Below are 17,551 nucleotides of genomic sequence, written 5' to 3'. Positions count from 1 at the left end.
ACTTAAAAATTTGGAATTACAGTACTCTTTACAGGTGCATGCTCGAGCGTTTCACAATTTCACAAAAAATGCCGTGTGGAGACCAGATACCGTATTTTTGGCGCAAAATTTTGTGTAAGATGCCTTTTTTTTTTTGGAAAAATTCAAATTTTTATTCAAAATTGGATTTTTTTAAAAAATCTATTAAAATTCTCATATATCTCCCATATTAACCAGACGCAAAATGTTCTGATTTTGGCGCGAAAAATTCGGTATCCGGTCTCGACACGATAATTTTTGTACGATGAAAAGGGATGCGTCTTTGAAGAGTACTGTAGTTTCAAAATTTCGTTTCTCCTGAATTTTTTTATCGATTTTTATACTGTTTCATTAAAGTTGAAATGCAGTACTCTTTAAAGGCGCACGCCAGTCTATATTTGAAAAAATGTCGTGTCGAGACCAGATACCATATTTTTGGCGCAAATTTTCGCGTCTCAGTAATTCCTGAAGTCTAAACTGCGGAAAGAAATGTGTCAAAATCGGCGCTTATTTGCTTTTTCGTATTATAATCCTTTCTGAAGATAACACAGCGATAACGCAATTCTTTCACTGTTTGTTGCCGTGTTTTGTGATCATTTCTGATCAATTTCTTATAATTTAAAGGATTTGCTGGGAAATACAGATTTTACTGACCGAAAGTGACCCCAAACGACCAAATTAAATAATAAAAACTGTACAAACATGTTATGGCGGTTCAAAATTTCCTAAAAAGTGCAAATCTAGTCAAAAATTTAAAAAAATTTTTTTGCCAAATACAAATTTAGATCCGAAGTAGAAATAATAAAACCGTTTTTTTGTAAATATCACAAAATTTCGCACTTCACTTTAAAGGTACATGCTATCTTTCTGAGTGGGTCTCGTCACGATGTCAATAACAGTTTAAAATTTCACTTTTTTATAAATATTTCAAGTTTTTGCAAAGCTTATATATTTTCAAAGTAACGTTTCAAAAAATGCATCTAAAAGCAATTCACAATCTAAATCTCAAAATGAGAAATAACACCTTTATTCAAAAAAAAAATTTCCCCTGTCACTTACACATTCATTTTCTAAACACTTTAATAAATCCATTTTTACCCCTGAGTATTATCAAATTCGCCATTTCCTAGAAATTCAAGCAACTATATTTAGCAGAATTTTGTAAACACATAGCTGATGAAAATATTACGAAATAGTTCAATTGCTTTTCCTTTCTCTTTTTCTATATTAGAGTAGGTTTCTCCACTCTCTCTCGAAAATAGATTGACGTCATCATCTGATGCAAAACGAGTGGAAATGTGGGCGTGACCGAGAGGGGACCACGCTGAAACCTAGGCCATTTCGCCGGGGCTACTACATTCACTTTTAGTCGTTTCTACATTTTAAAATTATATTTGGAGACTTTTGGACAAAAAAATTATTTTTTAAATTAAAAATCTTCATATGAAATGTTAAAAACATTTTTTTAAAAGTCGCTTGGTTTTTAATTTGAAAAAAAGGAAAAAAAAAGAAAAAAAACTTAACAAATTTGAAAAAGCCTAAGTTTTTAAAGAATATTTGACAGCAATATTTCTCAGAAATGAACTCAAATCAAAAATCGACAAAAAACATACATCGTTCAAATTTCAGTTATTTCTACGACTCGAAGCAGGGCTTTTTTTTTGTTGGAAAAATAGATTTTTTGGTTTTTTGAAACCACTGATTCAGCAAAAAAATTAAACAAAGAAGAACGAAAAACCTTCCACTCGTTCAATTTCAAATATTATATGAAAAATTTCCGTTTTGTCCCGTTTGAAATCAAAAATTGATTTTTTTGTTTTTTGTTTTTTTTTTTTGAAAATTTCGATTTTTCGTTTTTTGGTCGAAATTTTTTTTGCAACAGCCCTGACTCAAAGTATTTTTTTTGTTAATTTTACAATTTATTTCAGAACAAATCATTTCCCAAATTCTCATGTGAATTTATCGAGTACACAAAATGTCGGAAAATGTGAGTCTTCTCGACGGTTCGCCGCTTCCATCACGTCCATCAACATCATCAATACCACGTCCGTCTCCGTCGAAAAATATTCAACTTTTGGTGGATTTTGGAGCACCGAAGACGGATGGAAATGTACAAGAAACAATGCTGGAGATTAAGTAAATTGAATTTAAAGTATTTTAAAATTTGGATTTTTTGCTTGGCAAAACTGTTGATTAAAAGTTTTCATAGATCTGAAAATAATTAATTTTTCAGTGAAAAAAGAGCTCAAATAGGGTCGGACAGTCTCCTTCAATTTTTTTTTTGAAAACGGGAACTCTCAGGCCCCATTTGGGGTTTTTAAACTAATTTTTCAACAAAAATAAATATTATTTTCAGATCTAAAGGCATTTTGCTGCATTTCCATATATAATTTTTAACTTAAAGGTTGAGGTTTTGTATGTTTTCCGATAAGATTTTCGAAAAACTTTTTTAAAAACATATTTTTCTGCACTTATTTTAAATTGTTCGATTTTTTAACTAAAAATGATTAATTTTTCGATTTATACAACAAAAAAAAAAGAAAAATTCTGCAAATTAGCTGTTCAAAATCTAAATTTTTAACAAAAAATAGTCACATTTTCCAGAGGAATGACGTGCAACTCCTGTGTCAAAAATATTCAAGACGTAATTGGAGCGAAGCCAGGAATTCATAGTATCCAAGTGAATTTAAAAGAAGAAAATGCAAAATGTTCATTTGATACTACAAAATGGACAGCTGAGAAAGTGGCTGAAGCTGTCGATGATATGGGTTTTGATTGCAAAGTTTTGAAAAAAGGTAAAGATCAGTTCGATTGTTAACGAGGAGGGTTTATAGAAAAATAGAAAAAAAATAAACAAATACTTCAGTTTATTTTTCGTTTTACCTTATCGCAAACGCTTTACGATACCAGTTTTTTCAACATAAAAATACTTTTAATTTGGGCAAAATTTCTAGATTTTTTGGTTTTTGGAAAATCGAAAAGTTTCGATTTTTTCTAAAATTCACTGCAACTTTTTTCAAACGGGGGCCGAGAAAAAATGCGAAAAATCGGTGTTTGCACACAATACACCGCATTTAACGACATTTTGTACTTGCTTTGTTTTCTTGTGTTTTCACCGATTTTTCCCGTTTTTTCTTATTAAAACTGATAAATAAATATTTTTTGCTAATGCTAATATAATTTCCAGATGAAAAATTATGTATTCAGTCGGCAAGTAGCGGTGAAAGTGGTCAATGTTATATGATGGATTACGGGAATACTAAACCTAAACTTTTTTCCAAACATGATAAATATGCTGCTTAGATGCTGAAACTACCTGATTTTCATAACGAGACCGCTGAAAAAGTTTTGAGATTTTTAAAATTCAACATTTTGTGCGAAAATCTCTACTTTTTCACCAAAAAAGTTGAATTTTGAAAACCTCAAAACTTTTTCAGCGATCTCGTTATGAAAATCAGGTAGTTTCAGCATTTAAGCAGCATATGTATCATGCTTGGGAAAAAGTTTAGGTTTTGTATTTCCGTAATCCATCATATTACATTGACCACTTTCACCGCTACTTACCGACTCAATACATACTTTTTTCACTGGGAAATTGTTTTAGCATCTGCAAAAAATATTTATTTATTAGTTTTAATAAGAAAATACGGGAAAAATTGGTGCAAAACAAAAGAAAACACGCGGAAAACAAAGCAACATAAATGGCCGCTGAAATTTGTCGGGGACTCGGCCATGGCCTAGAAACCTTTTTGCCTCGTCCCTCGTGAGGAAAAAGTTGCAGTGAAATTAGCTTAAAATTTTAATCATCGTTCTTGTTTTTTGAAATTCTCACCAATATATGTAAAGAAAATTAGATTTAAAAAAATCGAATTTTATGGTTAATTTTCTGAACATTTTTTTTCAATTTTCCAGAAAATCGAAATTTTTTCGTTTTTCGTTCCTCCTTGAAACATCGAAAAATCGAAAAATGACGCCCTTGGCCATGAAGAGAGCAAAAGTTTTCAGCTACAGTATCATAAATTTTTGAACATTGAAAAAATCAACTGTTACAGAGAGAAAAACGTTTAAAAAAACATCTAAATTCTGAACCTCACGGTGCCAGAAAATTTCGTCATTGTTAAATATTCTAAGGCATTTTTTCTAACCCATAAATTTGCTCGTCTTCTGCAGTGCGAAAAAGTTGGTTTGCGCGCTCGCTGATACTGATTAGAAATACAAAAAAAAACGATAGTGATAAGGAAGACAATGATTCCAGTGAAATTAGATTTTTACGAAAGTGGGTTGTCTACGTGCTTTCAATGAAAATTGATTGTTTTATAGAACTCTGCTTTTTTTTTCTTCAGAAAATTAGAAAGAATCGTATTGATCAAATATAAAAATTATTTGAAAATCCTAATAAATTTCAATAAACTTTTGAATTTCTAATTAGTTTATGGCTACTTTTTTGAAGTTTTCCGGCAAATTTTATTTTTCAATCCAAGGAAAGTAAATCCAAGGAATCCAAGGAAAAAACTTTTTTTTTCCAATAAAAAAACAGTAATTTTGATAATTTTTTTTCTATCATTCAAATTTCATATCTATACCTGATTTTCCACAAAATCTAATGTACGTTTTTTTTGCAGAACCTCCTACACAAATGGCAGAAAAACCCAAAATTCGTAGAGCAATCGTCTCTATTGAGGGAATGACCTGCCATGCTTGTGTGAACAATATTCAAGATACTGTAGGCTCAAAAGATGGAATTGTGAAGATTGTTGTTAGTTTGGAACAGAAACAAGGTAATTTTCCTTGCCAAATTATTATGATTCTGCAAAGGTGCTGCCTCCAAAAAATATTTTTCAAAATTAAAATATATAAATATGTTCTGAAAAAGAAAACAAACCAAAAACTATTCCCAATTACCGAAATGTACCTTTTTTAACACAAAATTTCGCGTCTGCATAATATTAAATTTGATTTTTCTTAATTCAAAATTTATTTTGCCAACGACTGCAATTTCAGGAACCGTCGACTATAATTCCGAGAAATGGAACGGCGAATCAGTTGCCGAGTCCATTGATGATATGGGATTTGATTGTAAATTGATTACTGATCAAGGTATGATTTAAAATGTGTTGTTTAACACTTTTCAAAATTAATTTTTGCAGAAATCGCCGCAGTGGAACCCCAAAAAGCATCTACCACAAAATTATCGATAAGTCCCCTTAAAACAGTTGACTTATCTGATGGAAAAGTAGAGTTACAGCTGAATGGAGTGAAATATTCGAAAGAGGTTAATATTTTTTGTGATAAATAGAGTACTTATAGTTTTCTAAATACGTTACCTTAAAACTTGATAAATAAAAAAAATAGAAGTTAATTTTTAAAAAAATGTCGGAAAGTTTTTCACAACTCGACCAAAAAGTTGTATTATTTTTTTCAAAAAAAAAAAAAACTAAACTTTTTCCAGGCAAAAATTGAATTTTCTGGTTTTTAAATAAGATATTTAAAGGTGGAGTAGCGCCAGTGGGGAAATTGCTTTAAAACACGCCTATGGTACCACAATGACCGAATATCATAATAAAAAAATTCAAAAAATTTTCTAAATTTTATATGATTTTTTGAAAATTGAGAAAATCTCAGTTTTTGCCTAATTCCAATTTGAATTACCGCCAATTGGAGTTGTTCGATGGAGCGCGCTTGCACGTTTTTAAATTTATTTATTTTATTTTTTGTTATTTTCCATCGATTTTCAATGTTTTTGGTGTATTTTTGCTTGAATTTTAGAGAAAAAAAGTCAAGATAAATGCAAATTTTCGATAAAAAAACACGCTTACAGGCGTAAATCAGTGAAATTAATTAATTCAGGTTCGAAATCGTTTAAAATCGTTACTTTGTAATTTTTACGCCTGCAAGCGTGCTTTTTAATTGAAAATTTGCATTTATCTTGACTTTTTTCTCTAAAATTCAAGCAAAAATACACCAAAAACATTAAAAATCGATGGAAAATAACAAAAAAATAAAATAAATAAATTTAAAAACGTGCAAGCGCGCTCCATCGAACAACTCCAATTGGCGGTAATTCAAATTGGAATTAGGCAAAAACTGAGATTTTTTCAATTTTCAAAAAATCATATAAAATTTAGAAAATTTTTTTGAATTTTTTATCATGATATTTGGTCATTGTGGTACCATAGGCGTGTTTTAAAGCAATTTCCCCCACTGGCGCTACTCCACCTTTAATGAAAAACTGACATTTTTTGTATTTTTAGCCCAAAAAATGAAAAAAAAAACATTTTTCAGTGAATTTTCGCAGTTTTTCTGCTGGGAATATGAGTTTTTGAGCTATTTTTTGAACTTTTCGCTCTGAAACTGAGTTTCTCAGTGATTTTTCAAAATTTTCGCTGAAAATATGATTTTTTGTGATTTTTTGTAGTGAAATTTTCATAAATTATTCTAAAATTATCAAATCCTTATTTGAATCTTTATTAAAAATATGATTAATTTCAGGGCTCATCGGATCATCTCGAAAAATGCACATTCGCAGTGGAAGGAATGACGTGTGCTTCGTGTGTACAGTACATTGAACGAAATATTTCAAAAATCGAAGGAGTTCACTCAATTGTGGTTGCACTGATTGCTGCGAAAGCTGAAGTCATTTATGATGGTCGGGTAACATCTTCCGACGCGATTCGGGAACATATGACGGGAGAACTTGGATATAAGGCTACTCTTCTGGATTCTATGGGAGCTAATCCGAATTATAGCAAGATACGGTTGATTGTGAGTTTTGGATTTTGGTACCAAAAACATTTTTTTTTTGAATTCCCAAACATACTCAAATTGCCCAAAAATATATCATTTTTTGAGAAAGTTTAGCAAAAAAGTTCAAACCGCTGAACAATTTTTAAATTCCCGCGCAAATGGATGATTTAATTTCGACATTTTTTGAAATTCGTTCGAAAAATTGAAAAAAAATCAAAAAAAAATTTATTCTATGGCATAGTGGGCGGCAAACGATTTTTTCCTGCAAATCGGCAAAATGCAGGAATTGAAATTTTTAGGCAAATCGGCAAATCGGCAATTTGCATAGGCTTTGAAATTCTCTAGAATTTTTTTTCAAATATTGACTGGCAATATATGTTTTTTTTTTTCGAAAATTTTAGGAAATTCGGTAATTACCAAGCTTAAAATTCGAAAAGTTTAGTGAAGAAATGCGGTTTTTTCTAAAACCTAAAAAGCTCCCCAATTCTGTGTTATAAAATTTTCAGTAAAAATTTTCAGTCGGCAATTTCTGAGTTATCGAATTTTTAATCCGTATAAATTATATGAAAATGATTTCAGATCGGCAATCTCTCCACAGAAAGCGACGCGAATCGAATAGAATCCCATGTACTTTCAAAATCGGGAATTGACTCGTGTAATGTCTCAATTGCTACATCAATGGCTCTTGTCGAGTTCTCTCCACAGGTTATTGGTCCGAGGGATATTATAAATGTTGTCGAATCACTTGGTTTCACCGCAGATTTAGCTACTCGAGATGATCAAATGAAGCGGTTGGATCATTCGGACGATGTTAAAAAGTGAGAATTGGTGTTTTTTTAAAGGTGGAGTAGAGTCAAAAAATTTTTTTGCTTTAAATGACAGAAAATATACACAAATAACCGAATATAACTGTAAAAAATTTTTTTAAAAATTTCTAAATTTTTTATGATTTTTAAAATTTTTCAAAAATCAAAGAAACGGCTGAATAAATTTGAATTACCGCGCAAATGAGTGACGTCATTTTTGATATTTTCGCGTTTTCTGGCTAAATTCGTCGGTTTTTCTCAATTTTTTCTTCTATATTTGATTTGAAACATTGTTTGTCAATTATTTAAAATAGTTATTTTGAAAAAAAAATTAATAATAAATGTTAAATTGCGGATTTTAGGCCAATTTTGCCATTTCTGGCAATTTCCTTAGGGTTATCAAGTTTTTTTTTATGGAAAAGTGGTTGAATAATTGACAAACGGTGTTTCAAATCAAATATAGAAAAAAAAATTGAGAAAAACCGACGAATTTAGCCAGAAAACGCGAACATATAAAAAATGACGTCACTCATTTATTAAATTCAAGTTTATTCAGCCGTTTCTTTGATTTTTGAAAAATTAAAAAAAATCATAAAAAATTTAGAAATTAAAAAAAAATTTTTTTACAGTTATATTCGGTTCTTTGGGTGCATTTTCTGTCATTTGAAGCAAAAAATTTTTTTGCCTCTACTGCACCTTTAAATCGTGACTTAAAAAAATAATTAGGAAAAACCCACTGGTTTTGGAAAAATATTCAATTTGGCTAATCAAATTATTTTAATTACCACGCTTTCAGAACAGAAAATGAATCAAAAATGTATTATTCTCCAAATATCGGGTTTAAATATACTTTTTTAATAAATAATTTTCATAATTTTTGTCGAAATTAAGGAAAACCAGAGTGCGGCACAGAAAAAAGGGCGTAGCTTACTTAGAGAAATAATCGCGGTAATTAAAATTAAGAAATTAGAAAATCTGTCGAAGTCATATTTTCAATTTCAATATATATCATTACTTATCATTACTTATATATAAAAAAATAATTCCGTTTGTTCCATAGTTTGTAGTCTATGTAGTCTTTGTAGTCTGTGACGTCACACCCAAAGTCACTGAGAATTGTGGGCGGGGTCTGTCATCCTTCGTGGTGAGACCCATCGTGGCGAGACCCATCGTGGCGAGACCCATCGTGGTGAGACCCATCGTGGCGAGACCCATCGTGGCGAGACCCATCGTGGTGAGACCCATCGTGGTAAGACCCATCGTGGTGAGACCCATCGTGGCGAGACCCATCGTGGCGAGACCCATCGTGGTGAGACCCATCGTGGTGAGACCCACCGTGGTGAGACCCATCGTGGTGAGACCCATCGTGGTGAGACCCATCGTGGCGAGACCCACCGTGGTGAGACCCGTCGTGGTGAGCCCCACCGGGGTAACCCCCAAAATTTTGGCGGGAAATTTAAATTTTCGGAGAAAAAAATTCTGGCGGGAAATTGAAATTTTCTGAGAAAAAATTATTTTGGCGGGAAATTTAAATTTTGTGAGAAAAATATTTTGGCGGGAAATTGAAATTTTCTGAAAAAAATTATTTTGGCGGGAAATTTAAATTTTGTGAGAAAAATATTTTGGCGGGAAATTGAAATTTTCTGAGAAAAATATTTTGGCGGGAAATTTAAATTTTCTGTGAAAAATATTTTTGCGGGAAATTTAAATTTTCTGAAAATTCTAAAATTCTGGAAATCTAGAATCTTCTGGAAATTTCGAAAAAATTCTCGAATGTTCCAGAACTTTCTAGAAAAATTGGGAAAAGTCTGGAATGTTCTAGAACTTTCTAGAAAAATTGGGAAAAGTCTGGAATGTTCCAGAACTTTCTAGAAAAATTGGGAAATTTCTAGAATGTTCCAGAACTTTCTAGAAAAATTGGGAAAAGTCTGGAATGTTCCAGAACTTTCTAGAAAAATTGGGAAAAGTCTGGAATGTTCCAGAACTTTCTAGAAAAATTGGGAAATTTCTGGAATGTTCCAGAACTTTCTAGAAAAATTGGGAAATGTCTGGAATGTTCCAGAACTTTCTAGAAAAATCGAGAAAATTCTGGAATGTTCCTGAACTTTCTAGAAAAATCGCGAAATTTCTGGAATGTTCCAGAACTTTCTAGAAAAATCGGAAAAAGTCTGGAATGTTCCAGAACTTTCTAGAAAAATTGGGAAATTTCTGGAATGTTCCAGAACTTTCTAGAAAAATTGGGAAAAGTCTGGAATGTTCCAGAACTTTCTAGAAAAATCGGAAAAAGTCTGGAATGTTCCAGAACTTTCTAGAAAAATCGAGAAAATTCTGGAATGTTTCACAACTTTCTAGAAAAATTGGGAAAATTCTGGAATGTTCCAGAACTTTCTAGAAAAATCGGGAAATTTCTGGAATGTTCCAGAACTTTCTAGAAAAATCGAGAAAATTCTGGAATGTTTCACAACTTTCTAGAAAAATTGGGAAAATTCTGGAATGTTCCAGAACTTTCTAGAAAAATCGAGAAAATTCTGGAATGTTTCACAACTTTCTAGAAAAATTGGGAAAATTCTGGAATGTTCCAGAACTTTCTAGAAAAATCGGGAAAATTCTGGAATGTTCTAGAACTTTCTAGAAAAATCGAGAAAATTCTGGAATGTTCCGAAAAATTGAGCTTAGAGCTTTAGAAGAGGTAGTTATTTGGGAGTTGATGGGGGATTAAGTCAAGGTACTGTAGTGGTACTATAGGGGTACTGTAGGTATACGGTAGGGTTACTGTAGTTTTGGAAAAATTGGCATTTCGTCCTTTGAAGAGGTATTGAGTTAGGAGTCGGTGGAGGATAATGTCAAGGTACTGTAGTGGTATTGTAAGGTTACTGTCTTGGTCAGAAAGTAACAGAACGTTTTCATACTGTCTGTGAATTTTCGAAACATGCATGTCGTAGAAAAATACGTGTAACAGTGCCAGTAAACCGCGTTTAAGTGTGTCAAGTTTTTTTCATGATGAGAAATTTTTTGAGTGATTGAAGGTATGTGTGTCAAATACTTTTAATGGTGCCAGTCGTTGCCCGCGCCGTAGGCGCGGTCAGCGGCTGGTATATATTTTTTTTTTTCCGACTATTTTCAAGCAAAAATTCACAATAACGGTATTTTCAGATGGCGTAACACTTTCTTCATCGCATTAATATTCGGAGTCCCTGTAATGATAATTATGATAATCTTTCACTGGATTCTCCGAACGCCAATGCATCCAGACAAACAAACACCAATTTTCACTCCAGCTCTTTCACTTGACAACTTTCTGCTTTTATGTCTTTGCACACCGGTTCAGGTGAGAATTTTCAGTTTTACACCAATAAAAAGAAGTTTTTTTGGAGTAGCCAAAAAATATTTTTCAGTTACCAAAAAAATATGTTTTGAAAAATTCTGAAAATAACATTTTCCCATGAAAAACACGAAAAAAAGGAAAAAAATTCAATTATAATTTTAAGAAAAAAGAGCTTAAACTTAAAATTTTATGAATTTTCCAGTTATCGACAGGCTAATAAATTTATTTTCTTTTTTTGCTTTTTTTTCAAAAATTGAAAAAATAATTTTTTGGCCAAAAACACGAAAAAAATTTTTTTTTTTCAAAAAACCCAATAAAAACAAATTCGGGTATAATTTTAGGACTAAAATTTTGTTTTTTTGTTATAAAAATTTTTCTTCGAAAATTGCGAAAAAATAAATTTTCCTCCGAAAACACGGAAGTAAAAGCAAAAAAAAATCGACTATAATTTTTAGGAAAAAAAAATGGAAAATCGAAAAATCTGAATAAATTTCGTTCGTTTTTTTAAAATTTTTTCCGGGAAAATCGGAAAAAAATTTAGAAAATAAACCATAAAATTCGCTTTTTTATTTAATTTCGTGTATATTAATGGGAAAATAACATAAGGAAACATAAAAATGTTCTCTAAAAATAAGACTAATGATACAAATTTTAAGAGAATTTTATTTAGAATAGTCTATAAAAAAATTCGAAATATTGAAAAACTAAAAATCGGAGAAACACGAACTTTTTCGCTTTTCAAAAAATCTAAAAACCGACACCCCTGTTCTGGAGGTAAAATTTAAAATATTTTCTTCTTAGTTTTTTAAAAAATTGACAATAAGAAAATTGCAGATTTTTGGCGGTCGATATTTCTACGTAGCCTCATGGAAAGCAATAAAACATGGAAATGCAAATATGGATGTACTAATAATGCTGTCCACAACCATTGCCTACACCTATTCAATCGTAGTTCTTCTCCTCGCAATCATTTTCAAATGGCCGTCGTCTCCAATGACATTTTTCGATGTTCCACCAATGTTAATTGTATTTATTGCACTTGGAAGAATGCTGGAACATAAAGCAAAGGGGAAAACATCTGAAGCTTTATCGAAACTTATGTCATTACAAGCAAAAGAAGCTACACTTGTCACAATGGATTCGGAAGGACGGTTAACGTCTGAAAAAGGAATAAATATTGAATTAGTGCAAAGAAATGACCTGATTAAAGTGGTTCCTGGCGCTAAAGTTCCAGTCGACGGAGTTGTAGTTGATGGAAAAAGTTCGGTTGATGAGAGTTTTATAACTGGAGAATCGATGCCTGTCGTTAAGAAACCAGGTAATTCGGATTTTTGTTGCAAATTTTTTTTTCGGAATTTCCTGAAATTTTTCAAAAAACACAAAAAAAACGGTTACGGTCTGTTTTTCAAAAAAAATTTTTAAACGTTTTTTTGAAAGCTACAAACAAAAAGTTAGAAAAAATTTCCAAATTTTCGCGTTTTCCCTAGTTTTTCTTGAAGAAAAGCGAGAAATCAATGTTTCCATCAAAAAACGAAAAAAAAAAGAAACATTTTTCGTTTAAATTTCTGCAAAACCATAACAAAATCGAACATTTATCACCAAAAATTTAAAATTTTCAACTGTTTGAGAAAAAAATTATTCATTTGGAAAACGAGAAAAAAAATGTTTCTAGCCAATACACGAAAAAACAAAACATGTTTAGTTTGAAACGCTATTTAGAAGAACTTATAAATTTTTGATTATAATTATCAGTGTGATTTTTTTGGAAAAAATGCAAAATTTAAACATTCATGTCGAAATTTCTCGCGTTTTTTGCTCACTATTTTTTCGAAAAATCTACAGTCATGCTCACGACTGTATAAATATTTCGAAAATAAACTTTTTTCGTTATTTTTTAAATTCAAAAAAATTATTTTGTCATTAAAAAATCCAAAAAAAGAACATTTCTGTTCAAAACCGAATTGTAAGTTATTTTTCACAACAATAATTTCTAGGAAGTACTGTAATTGGTGGCTCGGTGAATCAAAAAGGAGTTCTAATTGTGAAGGCAACACACGTTGGCAATGATTCTACACTCTCACAAATCGTCCGTCTCGTCGAAGAAGCTCAAACGAATCGTGCTCCAATTCAACAACTTGCCGATAAAATTGCCGGATACTTTGTCCCGTTTGTCATTGTATTATCGTTGTTCACGTTGGGAGTATGGATCTATATTGAGTACAATTCGGCGAGAAATGCTAATTTGGTAAGGGAAAAATAGATTAAATACTATAAAGTTGGATTCAGAATGCTCGAAAACGTGAATTTATGATTATAAATTTAGCAGCAAAGAAAGAAATTCATGAGCAAATTTTCAGTTGGATCTTTAAAAATTGATTGTCGTGCTTTTGAAAATTTTCAAAAAGAGCTGTAAATAAGAAGATCGAGAATTTCGTTCCTCGCTGCTAAATTTCCCAAATTAAAGCCCGCCAAGATCTTGGCTTTTCCAAGATCAGCTTTAAAAAAAAAAATTTTTATTGCATATTGCAAATTCGATTTGAAAAATTAAAATTTAAAGCCAAAGCCCGAGTTTTAATCAAAATCATGTATTTTTCCAGCCACCCGGTCTTCGATTCGAAGAAGCCTTGAAAATCGCATTTGAAGCTGCGATTACTGTACTTGCAATTGCATGTCCTTGTAGTCTGGGTCTCGCAACGCCCACCGCTGTTATGGTTGGAACTGGAGTTGGAGCAGCAAATGGTATTTTGATTAAAGGAGGCGAACCATTGGAGAGTGTACATAAAGTGAGTTCGGATTTAGAAATTTGGATGTCACTGTCAAAATTTTAAACATTTTCTCATATTAACAACACTAAAAAACATATTTATTTCAAATTCAAATAGAAGAGACATAACCGAAATTTTGAAACATCGAAAAACAAAAATTTAGATGTTTTTACTTCCCAGAAAAAAAACCTTGTTTCTTAGAGTACCATTTTTTTATTTTCACTCGTAAATATCAGAAAATAATTTTTTTAAAATTTCACGAAGCCACTAAAGATATAATATATCCAAATTAGTGTGAAATCAGAAATTGCACGAAAAAACGAAAAAAAATCGAGAAATAAAGAAAGATCCATTTTTCAAACCGCGAATTTCGATATTTTTCAGGGAAAAATAAATAAAAAAGAAAAATCGAAACATTAACAAAATTATCTTTAATATGAACAAAAAAAGCAATATTTATCAAATCTCAAATTTTTTAATCACTCTTTTTTCCAGGTAACCACAATTGTTTTCGACAAAACTGGCACAATCACCGAAGGACGTCCACGAGTAGTTCAAATTGCGTCGTTTGTAAATCCATCTACAATGTCACTAAAACTTATCACATTCCTCTCCGGAGCCACTGAAGCTTTGTCGGAGCATCCGATTGGAAATGCGGTAGCGGCTTTTGCGAAACAGGTATTTTAAGAGTAAAGAGAGTAAAATATTTCGACCAAAAAAACGAAAAAAAATTGTTTCAAACTTGGATCAAAAAACAAAAAATCGGATTTCTCCAAAAAAAAACGGAAAAAAAAAGTTTTTTGATTTTTTCATCATACCAACCAAAAAAAACCAAAAAAAAAATCTATTCTTGCAAAAAAAAAATTATTAAAAAACCAGAAATTTATTTTGCCGAAAAAAAAAACAAAAAATCAAGAAACAAAAAAAAACCAAAAAAAAAAAAACAAAAAATCCATTTTTGCCAACAAAAAAACAAAAAAAATTCGATTTTCTCATCATACCAACCAAAAAAAAATACAAAAAAAAATCAATTTTTGCCAAAAAAACTGAAAAAAAACAAGAAAATCCATTTTTTCAGCTTCTCAATGAGCCAACTTGGCCGAACACTTCCCGATTCCATGTATCTGCTGGACATGGTGTTACCTGTAGAATTGACTCAATTCGGCAGTCGTTCTCGTCTTTGGCACTTTCTGGATCTACTTGTGAAATTCCAAGGCTTCCTGATGGTCAAACTATCACGATTCCTGGAACCGAAGTCAATTTACTTCAAGTTTCTAGTAAAGAAGGTAGTCTTTTTAATTTATAAATGAATATAAATTCATATAATTTCAAGTTAGCCAACCAAACCCGGACACTGCGAACATTGTGATTGGAACCGAAAGAATGATGGAAAGACACGGAATTCCCGTATCGGAAGTTGTGAAAATGACACTTTCAGAAGAACAGAGAAAAGGACACATTTCGGTTATTTGTGCAATTAACGGTAAGTTTTTGTTTCGTTGATTTTCAGAGAAAATCAAAAAAAATCGGAAAACGATAAAAAAAACAAGCAAATTTATTTAAAAATCAAGAAGTGACTGGAAATTATTGGAAAATTAAAATATTTCTCAAAAATAAAATTTCGCTAAAATTCCCAATATTAACACCTAATTTTAAAAATTTCAGTGTTCAGAACCAAAATTTTTCAGTTTTTGTTCGAAAGCTACGGTACCCGGTTCTCGACACGACAAATTTTCTTACTGTAGTTGCTAAAGTTTTTTCCCAAAATTTTGTGTATTCCTTTTTCACTTTTCGCTTCTTCAATAAATTACAGTTATCCTTAAAGGCGTACACTCTTTTGAATTTGAATGAATCATTCGTTTATTTTTGGAGGGAATTTTTACCTTGCCTTTAAAGATTTTTGCTGAATGTTCGCCGTTTTTAACAAAATTTGAAATTTGGACCAAAAAAAAACAAAACACTTTTTAATTGTATTTCTCCTTCCAAGTAAAATTTACAATTTTTGAAAAAAAAACTGTTTTCTTGGTCCAAAAACTCAAAAAAGTCATTTTTTCCAAAGAAAAACCAAAAAAAAACTAGTATATTTTTCTTGGTCTTGGATCTTGCTCTTGGATCTTGCTTTAAAAATTCTTTTACTCCACTGAAAAAATCCTTTTTTTTTAATGAAAAAAGTCAATTTCGTCTGTCAAAACAGCTGTAGTTATTGACAAATTAACTATTTCAGCGGAAGTGGTTGCTGTAATTTCAATTGCTGATCAAGTTAAAAAAGAAGCATCACTTGCAATCTATACTCTACGTGAAATGGGTCTTCGTGTCGTACTTCTCACAGGAGATAACTCGAAAACTGCAGAATCAACTGCGAAACAAGTCGGAATTGATGAAGTATTCGCAGAAGTTCTTCCAAATCAAAAGCAACAAAAGATTAAGCAATTGAAAGGATACAAAAACAAAGTTGCAATGGTTGGAGACGGTGTCAACGACTCGCCGGCTCTCGCAGAAGCCAATGTTGGTATCGCAATTGCTGCAGGAAGTGACGTGGCAATTGAGTCAGCTGGAATCGTACTTGTTAGAAATGATCTTGTGGATGTTGTTGGAGCAATTAAGCTATCGAAAATGACGACGAGAAGGATTCGATTGAACTTTTTGTTTGCAATCATTTATAATGCGATTGGAATTCCGATTGCTGCAGGTGAATTTTAAAAAAGTTATTTCGAACAAAAAAACCGATTTCAAATGGTAGAATAAAAAGTGTTAAAAATGTCGAAAAATTTTCAATTTTCCGAAAAACGAAAAAATTGAAAAAAAATGTCTAGAACATTTTTTTAATTTGAAATTTTAAATATCAATTTTTTTTGAAGAGAAAAACTTTAAAAATTATATTTTCTCTGAAAAAAGAAAATTGGTCAAAATTTGTAGCTATTTTTCGAAAACCCGGGTAATTTTTTTTCGAACAAAAAAAATCAAAATTTTTCGACTTTTCGAATACCCGGAAAACGAAAAATCGTCTAGAAAATTTTTAAACAATTCAAAATTTTATCAAATTCGGTTTATCTTGTTGAGAAGTACTTAAGAAAAAAAATTTCTGAAAAAAAAGAAAAATAGCTTAAGTTTGAAGCTATTTTTCGAGAAAAAAACGGAAATTTTCTACTTTTGTCTGGAAAATTTGAAAAATTCAAAATTTAATGAAATTTTCGTTGATTTTCGTTGAGAAAAAAAAAGAAGAAAATATTGTTTTTCTAGAAAACGCTATTTTTCCAATAACAAAAAACAATCCACTTTTAATAATTTTCCAAATTTCCAGGTGTATTCCGCCCATTTGGCTTCATGCTTCAACCATGGATGGCTGCAGCTGCAATGGCTCTTTCCAGTGTCTCCGTGGTTTCTTCTTCACTTTTACTCAAAAACTTCCGAAAACCAACGATTGCAAATCTCTATACGACGAGCTTCAAACGACATCAGAAGTTCCTCGAATCGGGCTCTTTCCAAGTTCAAGTGCATCGAGGCCTAGACGATTCGGCTGTTTTTCGAGGTGCTGCTTCTTCAAAATTATCAATATTAAGCTCAAAAGTTGGCTCACTGCTCGGCTCAACAACAAGTATCGTGAGCTCTGGGAGCTCGAAAAAGCAACGACTTTTGGATAATGTTGGATCAGATTTAGAGGATCTCATTGTGTAGTTTTTTTGATTTTTTATCCAATTTTTTGTACATTTTGCGTGCTTCGTTTCGTCATCTCACTCTCATCACACACATACCGACCAAATTCCATTTTTTACGCGGTTTTATTGTTTTAATTTGTGATTTTTTGCCTTATTTTCTTGTATTTTCCAAATTTTGAATCGAATTTAATAAACATTTTTTAAAAATTTAACTATAAATTTTTGATTTTAAATCTC

The 17,551-nt window shown here is 31.3% G+C and overlaps 1 protein-coding gene across 2 annotated transcripts; it reads left to right on the top strand.

The window, feature by feature from the left end:
• Window positions 1-1,946: 1,946 nt before the first annotated feature.
• On the top strand, window positions 1,947-17,524 carry cua-1 (P-type Cu(+) transporter; the record flags this gene model as incomplete). 2 transcript variants are annotated; one of them, NM_001268273.4, is made up of 16 exons in its annotated part: window positions 1,947-2,154; window positions 2,623-2,813; window positions 4,641-4,796; window positions 5,020-5,115; window positions 5,166-5,290; window positions 6,508-6,780; window positions 7,342-7,580; window positions 10,722-10,896; window positions 11,728-12,211; window positions 12,888-13,138; window positions 13,491-13,676; window positions 14,154-14,336; window positions 14,737-14,944; window positions 14,992-15,141; window positions 15,883-16,347; window positions 16,960-17,524. In NM_001268273.4, the coding sequence occupies 16 exons, from the start codon at window positions 1,994-1,996 to the stop codon at window positions 17,331-17,333; spliced, it is 3,717 nt and encodes a 1,238-aa protein (NP_001255202.1). The 2 variants fall into 2 exon arrangements, with proteins under 2 accessions (NP_001255202.1, NP_001255203.1); NM_001268274.3 differs by lacking the exons at window positions 1,947-2,154; window positions 2,623-2,813 and having other exon boundaries at window positions 4,655-4,796; window positions 16,960-17,333.
• Window positions 17,525-17,551: the final 27 nt, after the last annotated feature.

This window comes from Caenorhabditis elegans, chromosome III, assembly GCF_000002985.6.
Source record: "Caenorhabditis elegans chromosome III".
In the NCBI taxonomy this organism is placed as follows: Eukaryota; Metazoa; Nematoda; class Chromadorea; order Rhabditida; family Rhabditidae; genus Caenorhabditis; species Caenorhabditis elegans.
The sequence above is the reverse complement of the archived record's forward strand: the minus strand, read 5'-3'. Positions and strand labels throughout refer to the sequence as shown.